The 18,705-nt window shown below is 39.3% G+C and overlaps 1 protein-coding gene across 6 annotated transcripts in view; it reads left to right on the forward strand.

Moving 5' to 3' along the window:
* PJA2 (praja ring finger ubiquitin ligase 2) overlaps positions 1 to 8,541 on the forward strand; it is a 34,144-nt gene extending 25,603 nt beyond the window's left edge. For all 6 annotated transcript variants that reach the window (XM_027656867.1, XM_027656869.1, XM_027656871.1 and 3 more), the window contains 5 exons: positions 540 to 710; positions 2,301 to 2,406; positions 6,720 to 6,822; positions 7,115 to 7,230; positions 8,394 to 8,541. In XM_027656867.1, the coding sequence (XP_027512668.1) occupies positions 540 to 710; positions 2,301 to 2,406; positions 6,720 to 6,822; positions 7,115 to 7,230; positions 8,394 to 8,468 (571 nt within the window). In that variant the 3' untranslated portion in view covers positions 8,469 to 8,541. The remainder of the gene's footprint in view (positions 1 to 539; positions 711 to 2,300; positions 2,407 to 6,719; positions 6,823 to 7,114; positions 7,231 to 8,393) is intronic.
* Positions 8,542 to 18,705: the final 10,164 nt, after the last annotated feature.

Below are 18,705 nucleotides of genomic sequence, written 5' to 3' on the forward strand. Positions count from 1 at the left end.
TACACCCATCCAATGATGAATCGGTCCCAGCTGTTCTAACTAGGACACCAGGTGACTTGTGCTCCTCTAGAATATCCAGGAATTAGATGATACTTTCTCCTTATGCAGATAGGAAATACCTTTTGTAGTACCTTATGCAGGTACTACTTCTCTTGCAAGTAGCACCTCTTTGCGTTGTATTCAGGCCAAGCTTTGCCATGAAGACTGTTCCAAGGTGTCAAGACAGTCTTTCTTTTTGATAAATAAGAAAATATTTAGTACCAAATTTACTAGCCCTGGCAGAGCTGTACTGCTGGCCTTGAGCATTAGACAAATAGCTTTGCTGTAGAACCATGGGTGTTACTAGATTCTGACTCTGGAGCTGATACCGCTGAGAGTTTCTTGAATTTTTATGGCAAACCCTAAATTTTTAATCTGGGACTGTGCTTTCTGGGAAACAGACTTTTTAGTCTTTGTAATATGTTTAGCTATTGTTGTTCACATATGTTTGTAAATTCTCTTAGCTTTTTAGTTTTACTTTTTCATTTATTTATTTGAAGGGAGGAAGGTGAGATTCTTTGGTTACCATACCGAGAAGAAGTAGAAAGTAGCAGTGATGAGGAAAATGATCCAGTTAATGATTTCATGCATCCTGCATTCTTCCTGTTCAATGGAAATAACAGCTTTGAAGATGACTCCAGTGTGAGTGAAGACCTGGATGTGGAGTGGAGGTATGCATTTAATAGTTATCTGCCATAATTTCAGAGGTTTTGTAGTTGCTATTTGGCTTTTTATGTAAGATGTCAAAAGTACTCATGGCTATCAGTATGCAGTTGCTTCAAAGGCTTATAATCTCAGTTTTAAGGTTTAAAGTACTTCAAGTGTTAGGTGTCTTCTAATGAGAGAAAAAGGATGTAGATTTGCTAAATCAGTCTGTGATATGAGAAAATTCTGGTGCCCTAAATATTCAGGGGATGATTGTACCTTTTCAATTAATTTTCAAGATAGTAAGTATAATTAATTTTCAAGTGGAAGTATAACAAAAGTAGAGCAACATAAATGTAATCAGCATTCAATCAGCCCTGTTTTATAATTGGTCTTTTCCTCCTTTGAAACTGATGTAGGTTAGATATTATAAGCCTATTTTATTTCTTTGAAATGCCATGCAGTTACCTAATATTATCATAATTTTGAATGCTTCAGTCAATTTTGTCATTAGATTGCTGAAGAATATTGCAGAATATTTATTACAAAAATGCTGCAAATACTGGCTGTAAAGTGATTTGAGGCACGTTCACAGTCTAATCCTGGAAAGTGTTTGTTTTAAAGTAAGAGTGAGCTAGACAGTACTTTCCAGTAAGAAAATTAACACTTGCTCTCTTCTGCTTATTAAAATATAAACTACAGTCCAGACATACCAAAAACACTGGTATTTTCTCCTTGAGAAGTTACATTGTGGAAAGGCACAATGGGGACTAACTAATGCATGAGAGTCCAAATTGGAAGTAAGGCATATGTTCTTGCAATGTCAGGCAGTAAGCCAGCAAAGGAATACTATGATAGGAGGAGAAGCTGACTTTTTAAATGTTGGAGGTTAGCCTTGGTAAGCTTCCTAATTACTAAAAATAGGAAGGCAGATGTTAATGGTCTGTTAAGGTTTTTTGGTTGAACCATATGCAGATCCGCACCTGATTTTGCTTGTTTCAAGGTTGGATTTCTGATTCTTGAAAACCGAACTCAAAGGAGCTGCCACACACCCAACACTGGAGCAGGGAAAACTGTGAGGGAGAAGTAATTAGAGAGAGCAACCACCATGCACTGACCACAACCCCCATTCCCCGTCTCTCCGCCCTGCTCAGGGTAGGGGAACATAGAGGAATCAAGAATGAAGGAGCCAAGTTGAGCTTGGAAATAAAAAGAGGGCTAAGGGGAAGGTGTTCTAGTTTTTGTCTTTGCTTCTCACCATCAAAATCCATTTCTTTTGGCAATAAATTCATAGAATTGTAGAGCAGCCTAAGTTGAAATGAACATAAAAAGATCATCTGTTTCAACCTTTCAATTAAATTAAGGTTTTTCCTAAGATGAGTCTGTTTTGCTTGCAGTGGTGTTTTATGACTGATCAGCCTGTGTATATCTGGACCCATGAGCTTTTAATCTTATTTACATGCATGTCCAGTTGAGGTAGGGGAGTGAGAGATCAGCTGACTGGGTATCTGGCAGGTAATTAGCAGGTGATGCGCAGTAAATTGATGTACCCGGCCCTCATGTTGCTACTGTTTACTTTGAAATTAAGACCATGTTTCCTAACCCCTGTTTTTCAGAACACTTGATGAGTTGGAAGTCCTAGGACTTGCTCTAAACATTCCTTACATGGACCCTCAGCTTCTCACATTTGTGGCACTAGAGGGACGCTTAGAAGCTGTGGAGGTATTAAAATATTTTCTGTGGTTTTATACTAGTGATGTTGTGACATAAATGTTTATTATTGAAACCTGTTTCTACATAATCTGAAATCCAGGAGAATCAAGGGAAAAAATTGCTTTCCTGTGTTAGCTTGAGCTTTCAGGTCTACAAATCTACAAATGAATGTTGGAAGTTCTTTTAAATTATGTTCTACAAGAATTCATTGATCAGTGCCCACTCCTTTTAGAATATGTATTTATTTCCTCTTAAAGGAAAAAAGTTACTTATTTCTACCAGTATAAACATAGGGCATTTAATTTACTTCAATACATTTTACCAAATTCTATACATAGCAAAGGAAGGCTTATGCTTTGATCTGTACTTTTGAGTTGTCTTAGCTTTTTTTATTTGCAAGAGTACCTTTGGATATATCATATTTTTATATATCACTAAAAGACTTTTCTGTGTTTGACCATCTTGACTCCACATGTTTTAAATAAAGAAAACCCCAGAGTAACAAACAAACAAAAAACCCCAATCAGAAAAACAAACCACCCAAAAGAAAAAAAAAGCCTTTTACCTTGTTCTAATCCCATTTGATCTGTCTAATATTGGACAGACTAGAGCATTTATTATCAAGAGCCAGCATGGTTATAATCTGTCTTTTCTGTGTTACCTGATGTTGGTCAATGTGAGAGTGAATATAGAGCTACCCGAAATCCAGTTTGGTGCAGTGCAACTGCCAGAAATCTCCCCTGCAGGGTACTTGTCAAAATAAGAGTTAAGTGGTGAATTGAATGTTTTGTGGTTGAGATAAGTTTAGGGCAGCAAGGGGCAGTTTGACTACTAGCACCTATTGTAAAGGTTTGAACAGGGCAATGTGTGCCTGCAGACAAAATACCAAGGGCACTTTGAAGTGCTTTCTACAGCTGGCAGACAGTGGAAAAATCGCAGATAATGGTTTTTTGCTTTTTCCATGGATATGTGCAAAATCAACTATTTTGTGAATAAACTTCATGGTACTTTCCACGGGGGTGGAAGGGCTGTTCCCTGAAGCTGGCAGGCATGCAGTTTCCAGGTATTGTGCATCCCCCGGAGTGTATGGGAGGTCATCATCATTTATGATCCAGCACCATAGGTTCTTCTCCAGCTGTGCAGGATCTTGTTAGCATTACTCACCTGCAGACACTTCAGAACAGCTTGTTAATGGGGAGAAGATGTCTTGATATCCTTATTGTTTAGGCAGTATTTTGAAGTTGTATAGAGAAAATTCTTGTCTCCTTCATAGCTGCTGCACTACATCAAAAAACCGCAGAACCACAGAAACAGTTGACCTCCTTTGCACCGAAGCAAGAGGATCTGTGTAGACAGGGGAAACTTAATGCCATCTTTTTTAATTTTTTTAATCTATATGTTAACACTTGAAGAGGAGTCTGAGTTTATTGTGATTGAGTTTTTCTTTCTCATTCTTGTGTAACATCACCCTCATTACTCTGTCAGAATAAAACTGTGCAGTCTTGTCAGACTGATCTGTAAGTGTAATCCTAGGTGGTTCTGTGCATGGCTGGCTGAGAACCTGCTGTCATTTTGCTTGTGTCACTGGGAACAGAGTGTCACTGAACACTGACAGATGACTACAAAGATAGTTATTCTGTGGTACCTGTGGTACAGGTCACTGTGATTATTGGACAAGAGGGGAAAGATGATGATTTGTGCTTGAAATTAGCATTTAAGGGTCTAAAACTCTATGGTGGGCATAGAAGTCTGGCATATTTGGAATTAGCAAAAAGAAATGGTAACTGAGTAGTAAAAGGAACAGCTGTATTGATTGTGACCAAATGGACAACACAGGTTTTGAGTAAGAATCCTGAATATTCCCTTCAAATCTCAAGCAGAATATAGAGCAGTATGAAGATGGTTACTAGAAATTGTTCAGAAAACATGAGCAATGTAATTTACTGTAGCTACAAAACACTTGAAAGGGATATGACACAAAGCATCCAAAATTTAAATGTATCCTCACTGTAGGGGAAAGAATGAGGCAGATCTGCCTCAATTAGTTGTGACATTTGGAGGGGAGAAGTAATGAACGCATTAGATATTTGTTCTGTAAGACTCTGGGTTCCTAAAATTTAATAAAATATGTGTGGAGTTTTTTATTCCATTTCTTTTAAAGAAATTGTGTAGCTGGGAGTGTCTGATTTACTTCATTAGCAGTATAGAACAGATTGGTTGTCTCTGCAGCATCAGCGACTTTTATGAGTATTTCCTGTTGATGCCTTAAGCCCCTAATGGTTTTTTTATTTTTCTAATATTTGTAAGACTTGTAAGTTTTATAAGTAGTGGAAGTAGGTTTTAAAAGCAGAAACCCTTCCCTTCTTTGTCCCTTGTCCCTTTCCCTTTCCCTGTAACACCCTTGTTTACACATTCCTTAACCCTCTTACCCCATTCTATCCTCCCTATATCACTCATAGCCCCAAATCTAATAGAAATGTTTAGCCTTTTGTCAAGGCAAGGCCTAGACAGTTGACAGAACAGCATATCTGGGCCTAAACCACAGAATACAGTCAAGAATTAGGTAACTATGTACCCTTTGTGCTCTGATGATGATGAAGGTCATGAAGTAGGTGGTCCCGAAATGCACCCCAGACCCATTTTAAGGGGGTGGACCCCGGGGCGGTCCAGAGGAAAGGCCACAGGGTGGACACATCTGGGATTGGATGGATGGTATTATAAAATGTAACCTCTCGGGCACAGGGGCGCGCATCTTGTAACATCTTCTGCCTTGGCAAATAAACCCTTTCTTATCTCACCCCTAATTAACTGCTCCGGGAGATATTTTTTCAGCACCATAAATCCCACGGCAACAGTGTGCCGGTTCACAGATGTGAGAGGCTCAAACCCCTGTAGACTGTACTCTTCGTTTTTAACAGAACAATGTCCAGTGTATTTTGTTAATGGTACATAGAGAAGTAAATGGTCACACAAATAATAAGAGGAAGGACATAAATGTTTTGAAGATACAAAGTTATCTTATAAAAGTTGTAAAAAAACCTGCTTTGCTGTGCTTTGTTTTTGAAGATGTGGTTTTAAGCATCAGAGTCATTGTGAGGCTTTGTGTCTATGATGTTTCTTTTGTATAGGTTTCAAAAGCAATACAGTGTTTTCTGTTGGAGAATACTAATACTGGATGTAGACAGAGAGGTTTGACACATCGGTAATAATGCATCTCTCTGTCTGCCTGGGATCCTATCTAATTTTTCCACCTGTGTTAGTTAATCTAATTAAGCATAGTATTTTTACCTACAGCTTATTCTCAGATCATTGCAGTTGTAGCAAAAAAAACTACAAAAACTAAAATTATCTTATGTTACTAACATAGTGTTGTCTGCTGTAGCAGAATTGAATGTTTTTAAGCTGTTATATTGGAGCAGTGTACCTGTTTTGCAGAGGGACTTGCATACTGCAGTAGGGATAACTGTCCCAGGATTTCCTTTATATTGTCAGATTTCTAGATCTTATTCTTCTTACTAAGAGAGTTTTGTGACCATTAGAATGAATAATTTTCAGACTGATTAGAGCAGTAAGTAGTTGTACCTGAGGGGTGTGACTGCTTCATTCAGCATAGGAACCCAGTGCTTCTGTGTTCTTGGTTCTTCAGTTTCAGTATGTTTGCTATTCAAACAGCTATATCTAGTACATTTCTCAGCAAATAAAACCAAATGTTCTGAGTTCTCTGATTTTATCTCTTTTTTCCTACTGGATATCCTTTCAGTGTCTTACAGGGTTGAATGTATGATGTAAGCATCAAATATACTTGCTGTAGCCTTGGAGTCTTAAAAATTTTGTATAGTGAAAAATTTAAATTCAAACCAAAGTTACTTCAGAGCATTGTCTGTCTTAAGATGAGAAAAATCTATATGAATGCTGGGTTTTTATTTCTGGAAGCTTAAATCGGTAGTGTAGCCAAAGTACTTAATATTTTTGTTTGTGCCTGAGTAATTCAACAGTTAAAACCAGGAAACACATTAATGGGGCATTTATTTTCAGAAAGCAAAATGCAGGGGCAGTTTTATATTGGCAAAATGTATTACATTTTCAACTTGCTGCTGTTTCTGTAACTTTATAAAATTAACAAAAGGCATTACTGTTTTGACCTTCAGTTTCCTCTCATTCTTTACAAAAATAGAAATGATGTAATGGCTAGTTTGACAGACATAAATTCCATTTAAGAAAGTAATACTATTAGAATTGGATTCCTTTTCCTGCTTGTTTGTTTTTATATGAAATGTTACATTTGTGAGTAAGACAACTTGGTCTCTGCTCACCCCTTTCAGGCTGCTCTGGCACAGTTGGAGTCTCTTGCCTTTGATGTTGAACAGACTCGTCCACCAGCTACTAAGGAAACCATAGATTGTCTGCCAGTGGTTCTCATCACAGGTGACTCCAATGATTTGGAAAAATTATGGAAAAAGTAGTTTCCACAAAGTTTGTAAGAACAACTTTCTGTAATATCACAATACTTAAATATGCTTACTGCCAATGCTGTTTTAAAAGCTTGAATCAGACTGAGTATAATTTTAATCAGTTTGGAAAACTAATCTTTACTAGTGATAGTGTGACTTGTATTTTGTACCCATTAGTGATACTGTTGATAATATATGAATTTTAATCTGAGCTCATCTTAGATACAAATCAAGATAATAATGCCTTTTCTTCATCATGTGTTTAGGTCAAGATGAGAGTTGTACAATCTGTTGCAGTGAATATGTGAGAGGTGAATACGTGGCAGAGCTACCCTGTCATCATTTGTTTCACAAATCTTGTGTAACTCCTTGGTTGCAGAGAGTAAGTACTAAAGGATTGGGGGGGGGGGTTGTAGGGGTTTTGTGTTTTCTTCTGGGGAGGAGCAACTTTTAACTTTTTGGAAATGATGGTGGGATTGGGATGAAATACCAAGAAACAACTGGCTGTTACATTTATGCATTATGGAAGCAAATTCTAGTGCAAGTGAGGAGAGAAATTTATATCTGTACTTACCTGAAGGGCAATTTCTTGAATAGAGGGGATATTTTTGTGAGAAAAATGTTTTGCTTTTAGTAAGAATGAAAGACGTGGTTGAGTTGTTTTGGTACAAGAAAACCTTTCTTTACTGTATTCTTACCTCAAAGTAAAGATGGTGGTTTGGTATTCTCTGAGAAGAGCAATTCTCTGTCTTGCCACAATGTCAGGCCCATTTATGACGTAGGGCTGACAGGAGAAATACTGAAATGCTTATAGATTAATTTTTTAAAATTATGTTTAGTAATTCCATGTTGTATCATTTCATTTTCATAACCTGTAATCAGTTTCCTTCCAAATGTTTTAAAAATGCTTGTGTCATATTGAAGCTAGACTAAAAAAACTGTAATTAATGAATTGGTATGGTTTTTTTTCCTTGGACTTGGACTCTCCTTTATGTGCAGTGTGAGTCTGGACTTGCTAGTTCTCAGTCTACAGCATACCACATCATTTTCTCAAGAGCATAAGAGAAAGGTTAATTGATCACACTAGGGAGGTCCTATCAAAACACCTCTAGTATGGAGGGTTGGTAGGTTTAGTTAGTGTGTTTATAACTTTTTTTCCTTGATAATGTTGATTTGATTACCACCTTGATTTTTGCTTGTTTTACATGTCTTGCCTTTTTTCTGCTGTCATAGTAAACTGCTCTTCCTGAAAACTAGGACTTATTTTTAATCCTTACCTCAGAAGAAAAAAATACCACATCTAAAATCAATACCTTGCAGGAGAATTTGGAGAAATTCCAATGCATTTTCTGTGTAACTGGTGTAAAAGCAAAACAAGTCTTCTGAATTTATCTCTCTTGGCTCAGGTACCTATCCGGTCAAATTTGAGTTTAAGACAGTGCTGTTGTGAAGACAGTAAATACATTATAAATAATAACTTTAGCTTTTCAGTGAAATTGAATGCAAACTGTGCAAATGACCTGGTATTTTTTTCTCTTTTTATAGTCGGGAACATGCCCAGTTTGTCGTCATGTGCTTGCTCCTGTGCTTCCTGAAGCAGCGGATGACACTTATCGTTAACTGATTGATGATTCAGTATCTTCTGCTCACAGGACTTTCAATCTAGGGTCTGAAATAAAATCTACCACCAAGTGCAAATTTTGCCTGTTTAATTATAATGTGAAAACAATTCTGTATAAAATATTAACATAGAATCATAGAACAGCTTGAGTGGGAAGGCACCTCAAAGATCATCCTGTTCCAACCCCCTTGCCATGGACAGGGACACCTTTCAGTTGACCAGGTTGCTCTGAGCTCCATTCAGTCTGGCATTCAGGGATGGGGTGTCCACAGCTTCTGTGGGCAACCTCTTCTGTAGGCAAACACCAGGATTACGAAGCCTGGAAAGAACAGCTTTAGAAAGGGGTCCATTACAGTGGCGGCTTCCTGGGATCAAGCAAAGCAGAAAAACAACAACTACTTGCATTTTCTATTGTACGGGTTCTCCCTGAGCTGTGTTAATTTCCCTGACCCACGCGGCCCCCCCATGTTTGCTCCCCTTCCCGATCGCGGACTCCACCCCTGCACAAACAGGATAGGCTGCCTCACCTGCCTCTCCCCAGTCCCTGGTTCTGTTACTGGGACGTGATCCTCCTGTATCCCCTACTGCTCAGTAGAGCCCTCAAGCCACTCCCTTCCCTCCGGACCTTGACCCAATCACGTCCCTTCTTCTTACCCTCCCCTCGAGCCCATATAAACCGCGGGAGTTTCGAAATAAAGACTTTTTTGCCTTGGGACACCTAGAGGAAACTTGGTCGCTCTCTCCTCCTGCCGAAGGGGGACCAGGCAACTGCATTCTTCTTTGGGAAACCTCTAGCGGAGAGTCCACAATCAAGATCCGTTACTCTTCCAGTGCCTCACCACCCTCACAGCAAAGAACTTCCTCCTACCATCTAACCTAAACCTGCTCTCTTTCAGTTTGAAGCAATTCCCCCCTGTCTTGTCACTACGTGCTGTTGTAAATAGTCTCTCTCCATCTTTCTTGTGGGCTCCCTTCAGGTACTGGAAGGCCAAATCGAGTCACCCCAAATGTTCAGCCTTTTCTTCTCCAGGCTGAACAATCCCAATTCTATCAGCCTTTCCTCGGAAGAGAGGTGCTTCATCTGTCTAATCATCTTCATGGTCCTACTCAGCACTTGCTCCAACAGGTCCCCATCCTTCCTGTGCTGGGACCCCAGAGCTGGATGCAGCACTGCAGGTGAGTCTCACCAGAGCAGAACAGAGGGGCAGAAACCCGCTCTCACTTGCTGCCCCCACTGCTTTGGATGCAGCCCAGGATATGTTTGGCCTTCTGGGCTGTGAGTACACATTGATGGCTCATGTCCAGCCTCTCGCTCACCAGCTCCCCCAAGTCCTTCTCAGCAGGGCTGCTCTTGGTCTGTTCATCACCCAGCCTGTGTTGATGCCGGAGGTTGCCTAGACCCAGGTGCAGCACCTTGCACATGGTCATGTTAAACCTCAGGAGATTTCCAGAGGCTCATTTCCTGATCTTGTCCAGGTCCCTCTGGCTGGCCCCACTGTACCACTCAGCTTGGTGTCATCTGTAAATTTGCTGAGGGGGTACTTGATCCCTTCATCTGTGTCATTAATGAAGATATGAAATGCCACTTGTACCAGTATGGATCCCTTAGGGACACCTCTTGACACCTATCTCCATCGGAACATTGAGCCATTGATCACTGAAAGAAGGAATAAGCAAATGTGAAAAATAAGCTTGTTTCTGTACAAGGTTTTTGTTGTCTATACATGCACTAGTATATTGTGCATGTAGCATTCAAATTCCTGCAGGTTTTGAAAGGATAAATTACTTATTCTGTCTATTAGACATAGAGGTAATAGTTTTTTCCTAAATAGCCATAGTAAAAGCAGTTGATGTAGTGTGAAAAGGACTCCTTCCTCTGTGAGTCAAAGGGTTTTGGATAAGCTGCCTCATCACAGTCCTTCTACAGCTTTGCAGACAACCATCCTTGTTATACAATGCAGAGGACTTCTGTTTTTCCTCCTTGCTTCCTTATTCTGTGCTTAATTGTACACCTGAGAAAAAGAAACTTTTTTTTTTAATATTGTAAAGCTGCAAAATGCAATTATTCTTTATCTCTAAAACAATAATTCTCTACAAACCATATAAGCTGTGAAAAGAGTGTGAATTGGGGTGTTTGGGTTGAAAGGGACGTTATAAATCACCTGCAGCTCACTTTCCTTGAGCCCAAGTTCTTCAAAGCCCCATCCACCCTGGCCTTGAACTTGAGGTAGCCGCAGCATCTCTGGACAGCTTGTTCCAGTGCGTCATCACCCTCACAGTAAAGAATGTCTTCCTAATATCTAATCTAAACCTACTCTTGGTTTAAAACCATTATGCCTCCTGTTATCAGTTGAGTCCCCCATCTATCATCTATCCTGTAGCCACTCATTAGATATTGGAAAGCTACTCTAAGACCTACTTGGAGCCTTCTCCAGGCTGAACAACCCCAGCTCTCTCAGCCTGTCCTTGTAGGGAAGGTTCTTCAACCCCTCTGATCATTTTGTGGCCCTCCTCAGAGCCTGCTTGAGCATGTCCATGACACTGTTATGCTGAGGGCTCCAGAGCTGTTCACAGCACTCCAGGTGGGGTGGGAGTGCACCATCAGAGTGGAGCACAGAGGCAGAATCCCCACCCACTGCTGGGTCACATCAAGCTTTTCATCATCCAACACCTGGTTATGATCCGGTTATTAAAATTATTAGAAATGCCTCTGCCCAAATAAAGATGCAAATGAGACCAGATGCCAAAGTTAATAGTGTGGGTTTTATTTAATGGTAAATGTGAGGCAGAGAAAGAGAGAGAGAAAGAAATAGGAAAAGGAGTGAGGGAAGAAGAAAGAGACAGAGATTACAATAGGAAACAGTATCACCACACTGTGTAATGCGGCAGCATCCCACTGGTCCAGTTATTCTGGTTTTCTTGGTGAGGAGGGTCCCACAAAACATGGAGTACAGTGGATAATATATGTTTAGGAGATGCCAGGCACCTCCCCTGGAGGTGGGGGGTGAAGCTTTTCAGTCTCTTGCAACAGGCTCTGAATTAGTTGCCTTTCTTAGATCGTGTGCAATCCTTTGGTGGTAGAACACCTCAGGAGTGAGGTGGGGGGGGGGGCACTGTGGGGGTCTTTGACGTTTTATGACCCTTCTCAGCTGCCTCTCACACAACGTCTGTACATGGTATTCCCAGAGCAAGGAGGTTTACTCTTTTAGTTTGGAGAGTCACCATGACTCACCCAAACCCCTTCTCCTCTACCAACCCCTGAGCCCAGCTAGGGCTGATTCTTAACAAAGATACGTTCTTCTTTCCTGAGCCTTGTTAGCTTCTCCTCGGACTTGAGATGGTTAGACAACAGTCTTATCTCAAGCCCCCAGTCACAGTCCAAATTCCAGTCAGGAGGCATTGGGGGAGGGTGGTGCTTTGGTGGTTGCAGCAGGCAATTGCTTAATTTTAGTTTGACAAAAAGTCTTTCTGTGACATTGACCATGTTTAAGACATTACCAACACTTCAGTCTATCACACACCCAAAAGTACTTCTCAGAGCTACTCTCAATCCATTCATCTCCCAACCTGTATTTATGCTTGGGATTGCCCCAACCCAGGTGCAAGACCTTGCACTTGTTGAAATTCATGAGGTTCACAGAGTCCCCTTCTCAGGCCTGTCAAGGTCCCTCTGGATGCTTCTATTCCCACTGCCAGCACATTTCTGTTTGAGTGCACTGTCCAACAGAGTTGAAGTCTTCTGGCCTCTTTGTCTTTACATTCCTTTTAATTCCCTTTTGTTGTCCTTGTAACTCTGTAATCTGACCTGCAGAACCCTGCAACCCATCTCACTGCTTGGACTAAGGATAAAAACAGATCACCTTGAAGTAACTCCTCAGGCTTTCAAGAATCCAGTTCAAAACCACCCTTTTCTTTTTAAAATCTCTACAGGTTTTCTGCATTTACCTCTGAAATACAGCCCCTAAGTTGTCTGTCCACCATCACTTCCCTTTTTTCTTGGAGAGGTGTCTTTTGCAGGTGTCCTCCTACCCCCTTCTACAAACCTTTCACCAGCTTCCAGTTTTGCTCTGAGACCAGTGTGAGGCCTTTCCTTTACTGATACTGTGGCATCGCAGGGAGCACAGTCTGTTCCATTCATTTCCCTCAGCACTGACTGCTTTCCTTCCTTTTGATAGTCAGCTCCTATCAAAATAGGAAATAGAGAGGCAAAGGCTGTGGGCTTTAGTTATAAATCTAGGAGGCAGGTGGAGGTGAATGGCCAGGGAAGAGCTCCAGACTTTTCCTGTATTGTTGGGGGTGGGAATAGCAAGGCCTTTCAGAAGGGTGGATTACCTTCATACCTTCTCCAGCCATGCTCTTCCATAGAGGGATGGTGGGGAGGTTGTTCCAACATTAGTCTGACATCAAAATAAGCAGAGCAGGTGAGCTGCCTCTTTTTACCTATGTGTGAGGCAGCAGGGTAATCACGAAACCAGTTCTGAGAAAGACTACATTTCAGATTTTCAGTGTTGTATAACAAGTAATGGCTTGCTTCCTTGCTAGTAGAAAATTCATTAAATTTTGTGGAAATAAGTATATCACCATTTAAGTAAAAAGAGAATTCAAATATTACATTCAATTCATATTAGTCACAGTCAACAGTTCAGCAACTGATGGATGTTTTTTGTAGGTTTTTAGTTGTTAAAGATCAAGAAAATTTATTTATACTGTAACCAATAAGATTATCACCAGTGAGTAAAATATACTGCTATTGTTGGAAGACTTGTTCTTGCTCAGAAAGCCAAGGCAAGGACTAAAAGAAACAAAATCAAGTTTCCTCTGATGGTCCAGCTGCTCTTTTACCTTGAAAATGTGTTATTTTTTTCCAGCTCCTTTTTTTTGAGGCAGATGTAATGAGGTTTTGTGAAACACTGAGGGTATACAAAGAGAGTCCTCTTTACACTGAGGCTTGGTTGATTATGGAGTGGGGTTCAATCAGTGAATTGTTGAACAGCTGGCAAGTACTAGTGTTATAAGGAGACAAATGGGCTGGCAGTCATCTCTTTGTAGCCTTTGTACAGACCTGATATCAAAGGTGTAAACCAGCATTCAGAGCCACAGACTCTTGCAACCTTGTCACTGAAATCCAATGCAAACTAACCCAAACAAACTCTGGTACTAGACAGAGCCAAGGCCGTTCAAGACTTCATTGTGCACTGATGTCACATTCCTCATATACAGTGTAATAAAATAATTTAAAATAAGAGTTCTCTTCCCTGGGTTTGAAGCAAAATCTGTCAGATTATTTTACGTGGAGAAAGCGGAGGATATTTTGCTGAGAATATGATATATTTGGCATGGATGTAATTTCAGTGTGCACTCCCAAAACGTGTTTCCAGATGCATTATCTTTTGCTTTGAACTTGCAATAGCATCATTCCTGAAAAGGCCCATTGTGTTTTAGTAAATTTAAGACTATTGCCATAACGGACACATTTTAAAGCAGCAACATCAGGCTTGTTTATTTCATAAAACAAATATTTGTAGCTGTAGCAATCCTGTTCCACATTCTCCCTTTAACAGAACAGTCTCTCCCTAGTGATGGAGTAACGTGTGAGCACATCTGAACTGATAACAGTGAATGCTATAGGTGTCCTGTTCTGAAAAATGCCAAAGACTGGAAAGGAAAAACAACCCTGGCTCGGTAATTCGGTTTTCATTTTGTCTGCATGTTTTTGGAATCTGTCCTCTTTTCCCTGGTTTTTGCATTGCTGAATGCTTTTAGGATATTCACAATGGAAAACATGAAAATATGTTAGTTATGTGCAGTTCTTTGATCAGTGTGGTACACACACACAGATAAGATGCATAATTATTTAGACAAGAAAAGGAATATCACTATGTGGAGAGTAAGCCTTTAGCTAGGCTAATTAGCAAAACGTATGTACAGATCTTTATTGTTTTAAAATTCCATTATAATTGTAATTTTTTTTCAGTCTTAAGCCTCTCTGTAGATAGACAATTACCTTGCTCTGAGTCATATATCATAAATAATTATAGACAAAACATCTAATGATGGTTATTAATGAATAAGTATGAGGACTTAATGATGTCTTGGGGCCAAAATGTAAAGGGCATGATTTTCATTTATACCACAGTCAATTTGCCCTCCTGAGGCAAAAGAAAAGGCTTTCAAGAAGACATAAAGGAGAATAAGGTAAGAAATAGGAAACAGGATTATAGTCCAATGTTTCTCTAACTACCTTTAAATCACAGTAAAAACAAGTCCTTTTTTTAGCTGTGAAGCAGAATTGTCTTCAGCTTACCAGACAGCAGCCTTTGAAAATATGTCAGGGAAGTCAGTGAAAGTGAATATGATGGTGAGAGTTATATTAGTTAGGTATTTTATGTCAGATTTTCTAATCAAGAAGAAGCAAGGGCTACAATTTTAATGTTGTAAGCCATACTGATTAGTAATAGTTAGGACCTGATGGTTCTTTCATAACTCTGTGGTAGGAAAACCTGCTGAAAAAACTATTTGTCAAAGTTTTTCTTTATATTGAGGACCATGACCTGCTAATTTGGAAGATCATCTCTGTCAGTGGGTAGAAGAGTTTCCTGTGTATGAGTGGAATTACCTCCTTTTACTAAAAACAGAACTATGAAAAATGCTTTTCTAGCACTGCTTCAATGCTGCAGTAGGGATGTGTCAGCTGCAGAAACACTCATACAGACGTAGAAATGTTTTTTGTGTATTCCAGACGGTTTGGTAGTAGCTGAATCATATTTTAAGGTGGTAAATTTCTATCTGCTATTCAAGGAAGATGCTCTTGTCAGCAATACTGTAAATAAGTTCCTCTTAAGCTATTTTAGTGAAGTTAATTGGAGCCTGTATATAACCTGTTCTGTACATATATATGCCTTTATCTTCTCTATTGTTTTATATACCTGAATCAAAAGTCATGTAAGAAAGAAGAATATTTTGCTTTAAAGATTAAGATTGGGATTTAGTCCTCATTCTGTACATTAAAGTTATGTTGTTCCATGAGACCATAAGACAGTGTGAAAGGTAACAAAATGGGCCAATGCAATGCAACTATAAAATCACAAACAAAAATAGCAGAGCATGAGTGAACAGTGAGCTTTTGGGACATGAATCCATATCATCATTTTAACAGAAGCAACACAAGAGAGCAGGTGAGCTTCAGCGGTGTTTGTGAGCAGCAGATGGCCACTGTCCTCCTTCAGGTCTCTTTCTCCCTGTGAGACAGCAAGTATATTCCTTGGAGCTTTTTAAGCAAATTTCAAATTCACTGTTTTTTTTAAATTTTGGTGAAAAAATGGCGTTCGGGTCCTTTCAGTTCATGCAGTTTCTTCTTGAAGTGGCCAACAGGAAGAGAAGACATGGGAGCAGAGAAAGTGTGGCCTTTCCAGTGAATCTAAGCAACGTACTGCATCAACCAAGATCAAATCCAGTTGCGAGGAGGGAGAAAGAAGCCAAAAAAAGGCATGTGTGGCACAGTCATGCTTTTGGCAGCCCTGTGCCACAGCACAAAGCATGGAAGCTCCCCAGGCACTGCTGCCTTGCCCACTGCACTCCCCTAGCTCATCAGGCAGTGTGAAGCCCGATCACTGCAACACATGCAAAATCTCTTGGTCTAAATCTTACATGACCTGTGAGACAGTTTCTTTCTGATTTGGAGGCATAATTTGCATTTATTTGGTGTTAGGGACACAGAAATGATGCCTGTGTGCCCTGGGGGTTATTAAAGTTGTGTTCATGAGGCACATGTGACCTGCAGATGGGTCTCTGTCTTAAATTATCACAGGTCACTCAGACTGTTTCACGGTATACTCCTCTACTCTGAATCAGTTATCATATTTAATTGAAAGAAGCATAATTTAATTTGCTTAAAATTTAATTTCTTCTCTGTTACTTAAAGTGGTTTGACAAATGACAGTAAAGAGAGGGATACTATTGCTTGTGTAGTCAGTGTGTGTGTGGGAAAGCATCTGAAGGTAACATTTTCTCCTTCCATACATTACAGAGGAAATATGTCTCTGTATGTGTGTGTGTAATTCAAGCACACAGCATCAAGAGCAACCTCTGAATGTTTCATTTTCAGAATGAATATTTAAATTGTAACTCATATTTCTGAACAAATAGATAACTTTGCCTACCTTGTAAGGTTTGTACTTGGGATGCTAGTATCTTTAGCAAGTGTTCATCTTCTATCCTTCATTAAGTATGATATCATGCATGTGAGGCAGATGACTGTATTCTTTCCCATCCACCTGCTGCATTTTGAAGTCATCAGCATAGCAGATAATGAGTTAACTTGCATTAACATTCTAGTTGCCTTGTTATGCTGTGGCTTGGAGCACAGTGGAGAGTGTGAGGTAGTCCCAACCCCTCAAGAGGACCAGAAGAACAGATGCACTCAGGGAAAGTACTGCAATGCAGGGTAGCAGCTTGTCAGAAAGACTTTAGACATTATTTCCTTAAAAAAAAAAAAAAAAAAAGGGAACGTGTCAGTGCTGATCATTTCCACCTTTCCACAGTTTTTTCTGCATAATTTTGACACTGACTATCTAATCATCTGAATACTAGGAGATGATACCACAGGGCTAGACTGAAGTATCTGAATAAAATATTTGGGGTTTTTTAACATAATTACCTGCCTTCAAAACTGAGATGTACAACATACAGTGGAATTTCTAGTTCACGTTAAAACTCAGGAGATGAGTTAGAAATCCTTTCAGGCTTTTCATTATCCAAGTAGAAAATACATAAAATATTGATGATCTTTTTGAAACATTGTGATCTGTTATTACATCATGTTAATAAAAATACCCCCACTCTAAAAATAAATGTAAGTATTTATATTGACTACAGTTAGAACTGATCTCATGAAGCTTTTATCTATCATTCTTATTAAAAAATTCTATTTATGTCTTCCTGTATCACATAATTTAAGCTTTGATGAAGGTTTAATTCTTCAAAATTCTTGCTGCTCTTTCCTTGCATAAAATTCAAATACATTTGCAGTTCCCAAATGCAAAATGCCATTGCTGTTATATGACACACAACTTCATTCAGAGGCAAATTACTTTTTTTTCTGAGGGAAAAAATAAAAGCAGTGAGGGAGAAAAAGTATTTGAACCTTAGTCTGTTTCCTTAAATCAGTGAGTCTCTTGTCATCTGAGTGTATGACAAATTGATATAAAAGGGCATAACTAATTTTGCAAAACATCAGAGTATGACTTAGAATGGCAAAACTTGCTGAAAGATGTTGTGAAATTTCAGTTTGAAATTCTAAAGTGCATATTCATTGCAAAGACGCTTACATGCCTGCACGCATTTGCATTCCCTTCTCCACTACTTAAAAAACTAATGGAGGATGGATAGTACTGGATTCTTAAGTGTTAACCCTTCAGCCTTTAAATGTCTTCATCATGAGCTAATTATGTTTTCTTAACCATGACCACTACTGTTATTAGCTTTTTTTTTGAGAACCTATGTAATGTAACTGGGCAGTGATTTATAGTTCAAAGTGGGGAAGGAGATGATTGAAGGCAGTAACTAAATACAGACTGCAGTGTGCAAGGAAAAATGAAAAGCTTGGTTGCTTTCCAGAAGTTTTAATAAGAGCTTTGCCAGTGTTGGGGGTCTTTGCCAGTCTTTAATAAGACCCAGTTTTGGGGGTCTTTTTCAAGCAATATTGCTGCTGAAATCAGTGAACTAAAGTAATATTAAATATCTTTAAATTTTTCTTCACAACTGTATTATTTAATGCAGAAGCATACCAGTTCTTTTAAAAGCATTTATTTGCTACTACCTCAAGACATATGCCATTTGTTTTCTTTAGCTATTCATAAAATTTTAGTTTGTGGATTTTATAATTTTGACATGATACATTCTAGTGCACTTGATAAAGCATTAGGGAATCGTTGTAAGCAATGAACAAAAGAAAAGAAGGAAAATAAAAACATTACATCTCCTAAATGATTGTATAAACTAGTGTAGGATTACACAAGGCATTAGGTAAGAACTGTGCAGCAGGAGTGGATGGTCTATGGGAGACTAAAATGTCTGCAAAATAAACCTGTTTTATGTAAAAATGGGCAGCCTTTGCTTGCCAATTGTCTCAGCATGATCAGATCATAGAGTGGTAGAGCTTTCATGAGGGTTGTGAAGGAGGATGAGGCAGAGGCTTTATGGAGTTTGACAGCTAACATTGCAGTTACACTGTTATAC

Source organism: Corapipo altera, unplaced genomic scaffold (assembly GCF_003945725.1).
Source record: "Corapipo altera isolate COAL_440 unplaced genomic scaffold, ASM394572v1 61281, whole genome shotgun sequence".
NCBI lineage: Eukaryota > Metazoa > Chordata > Aves > Passeriformes > Pipridae > Corapipo > Corapipo altera.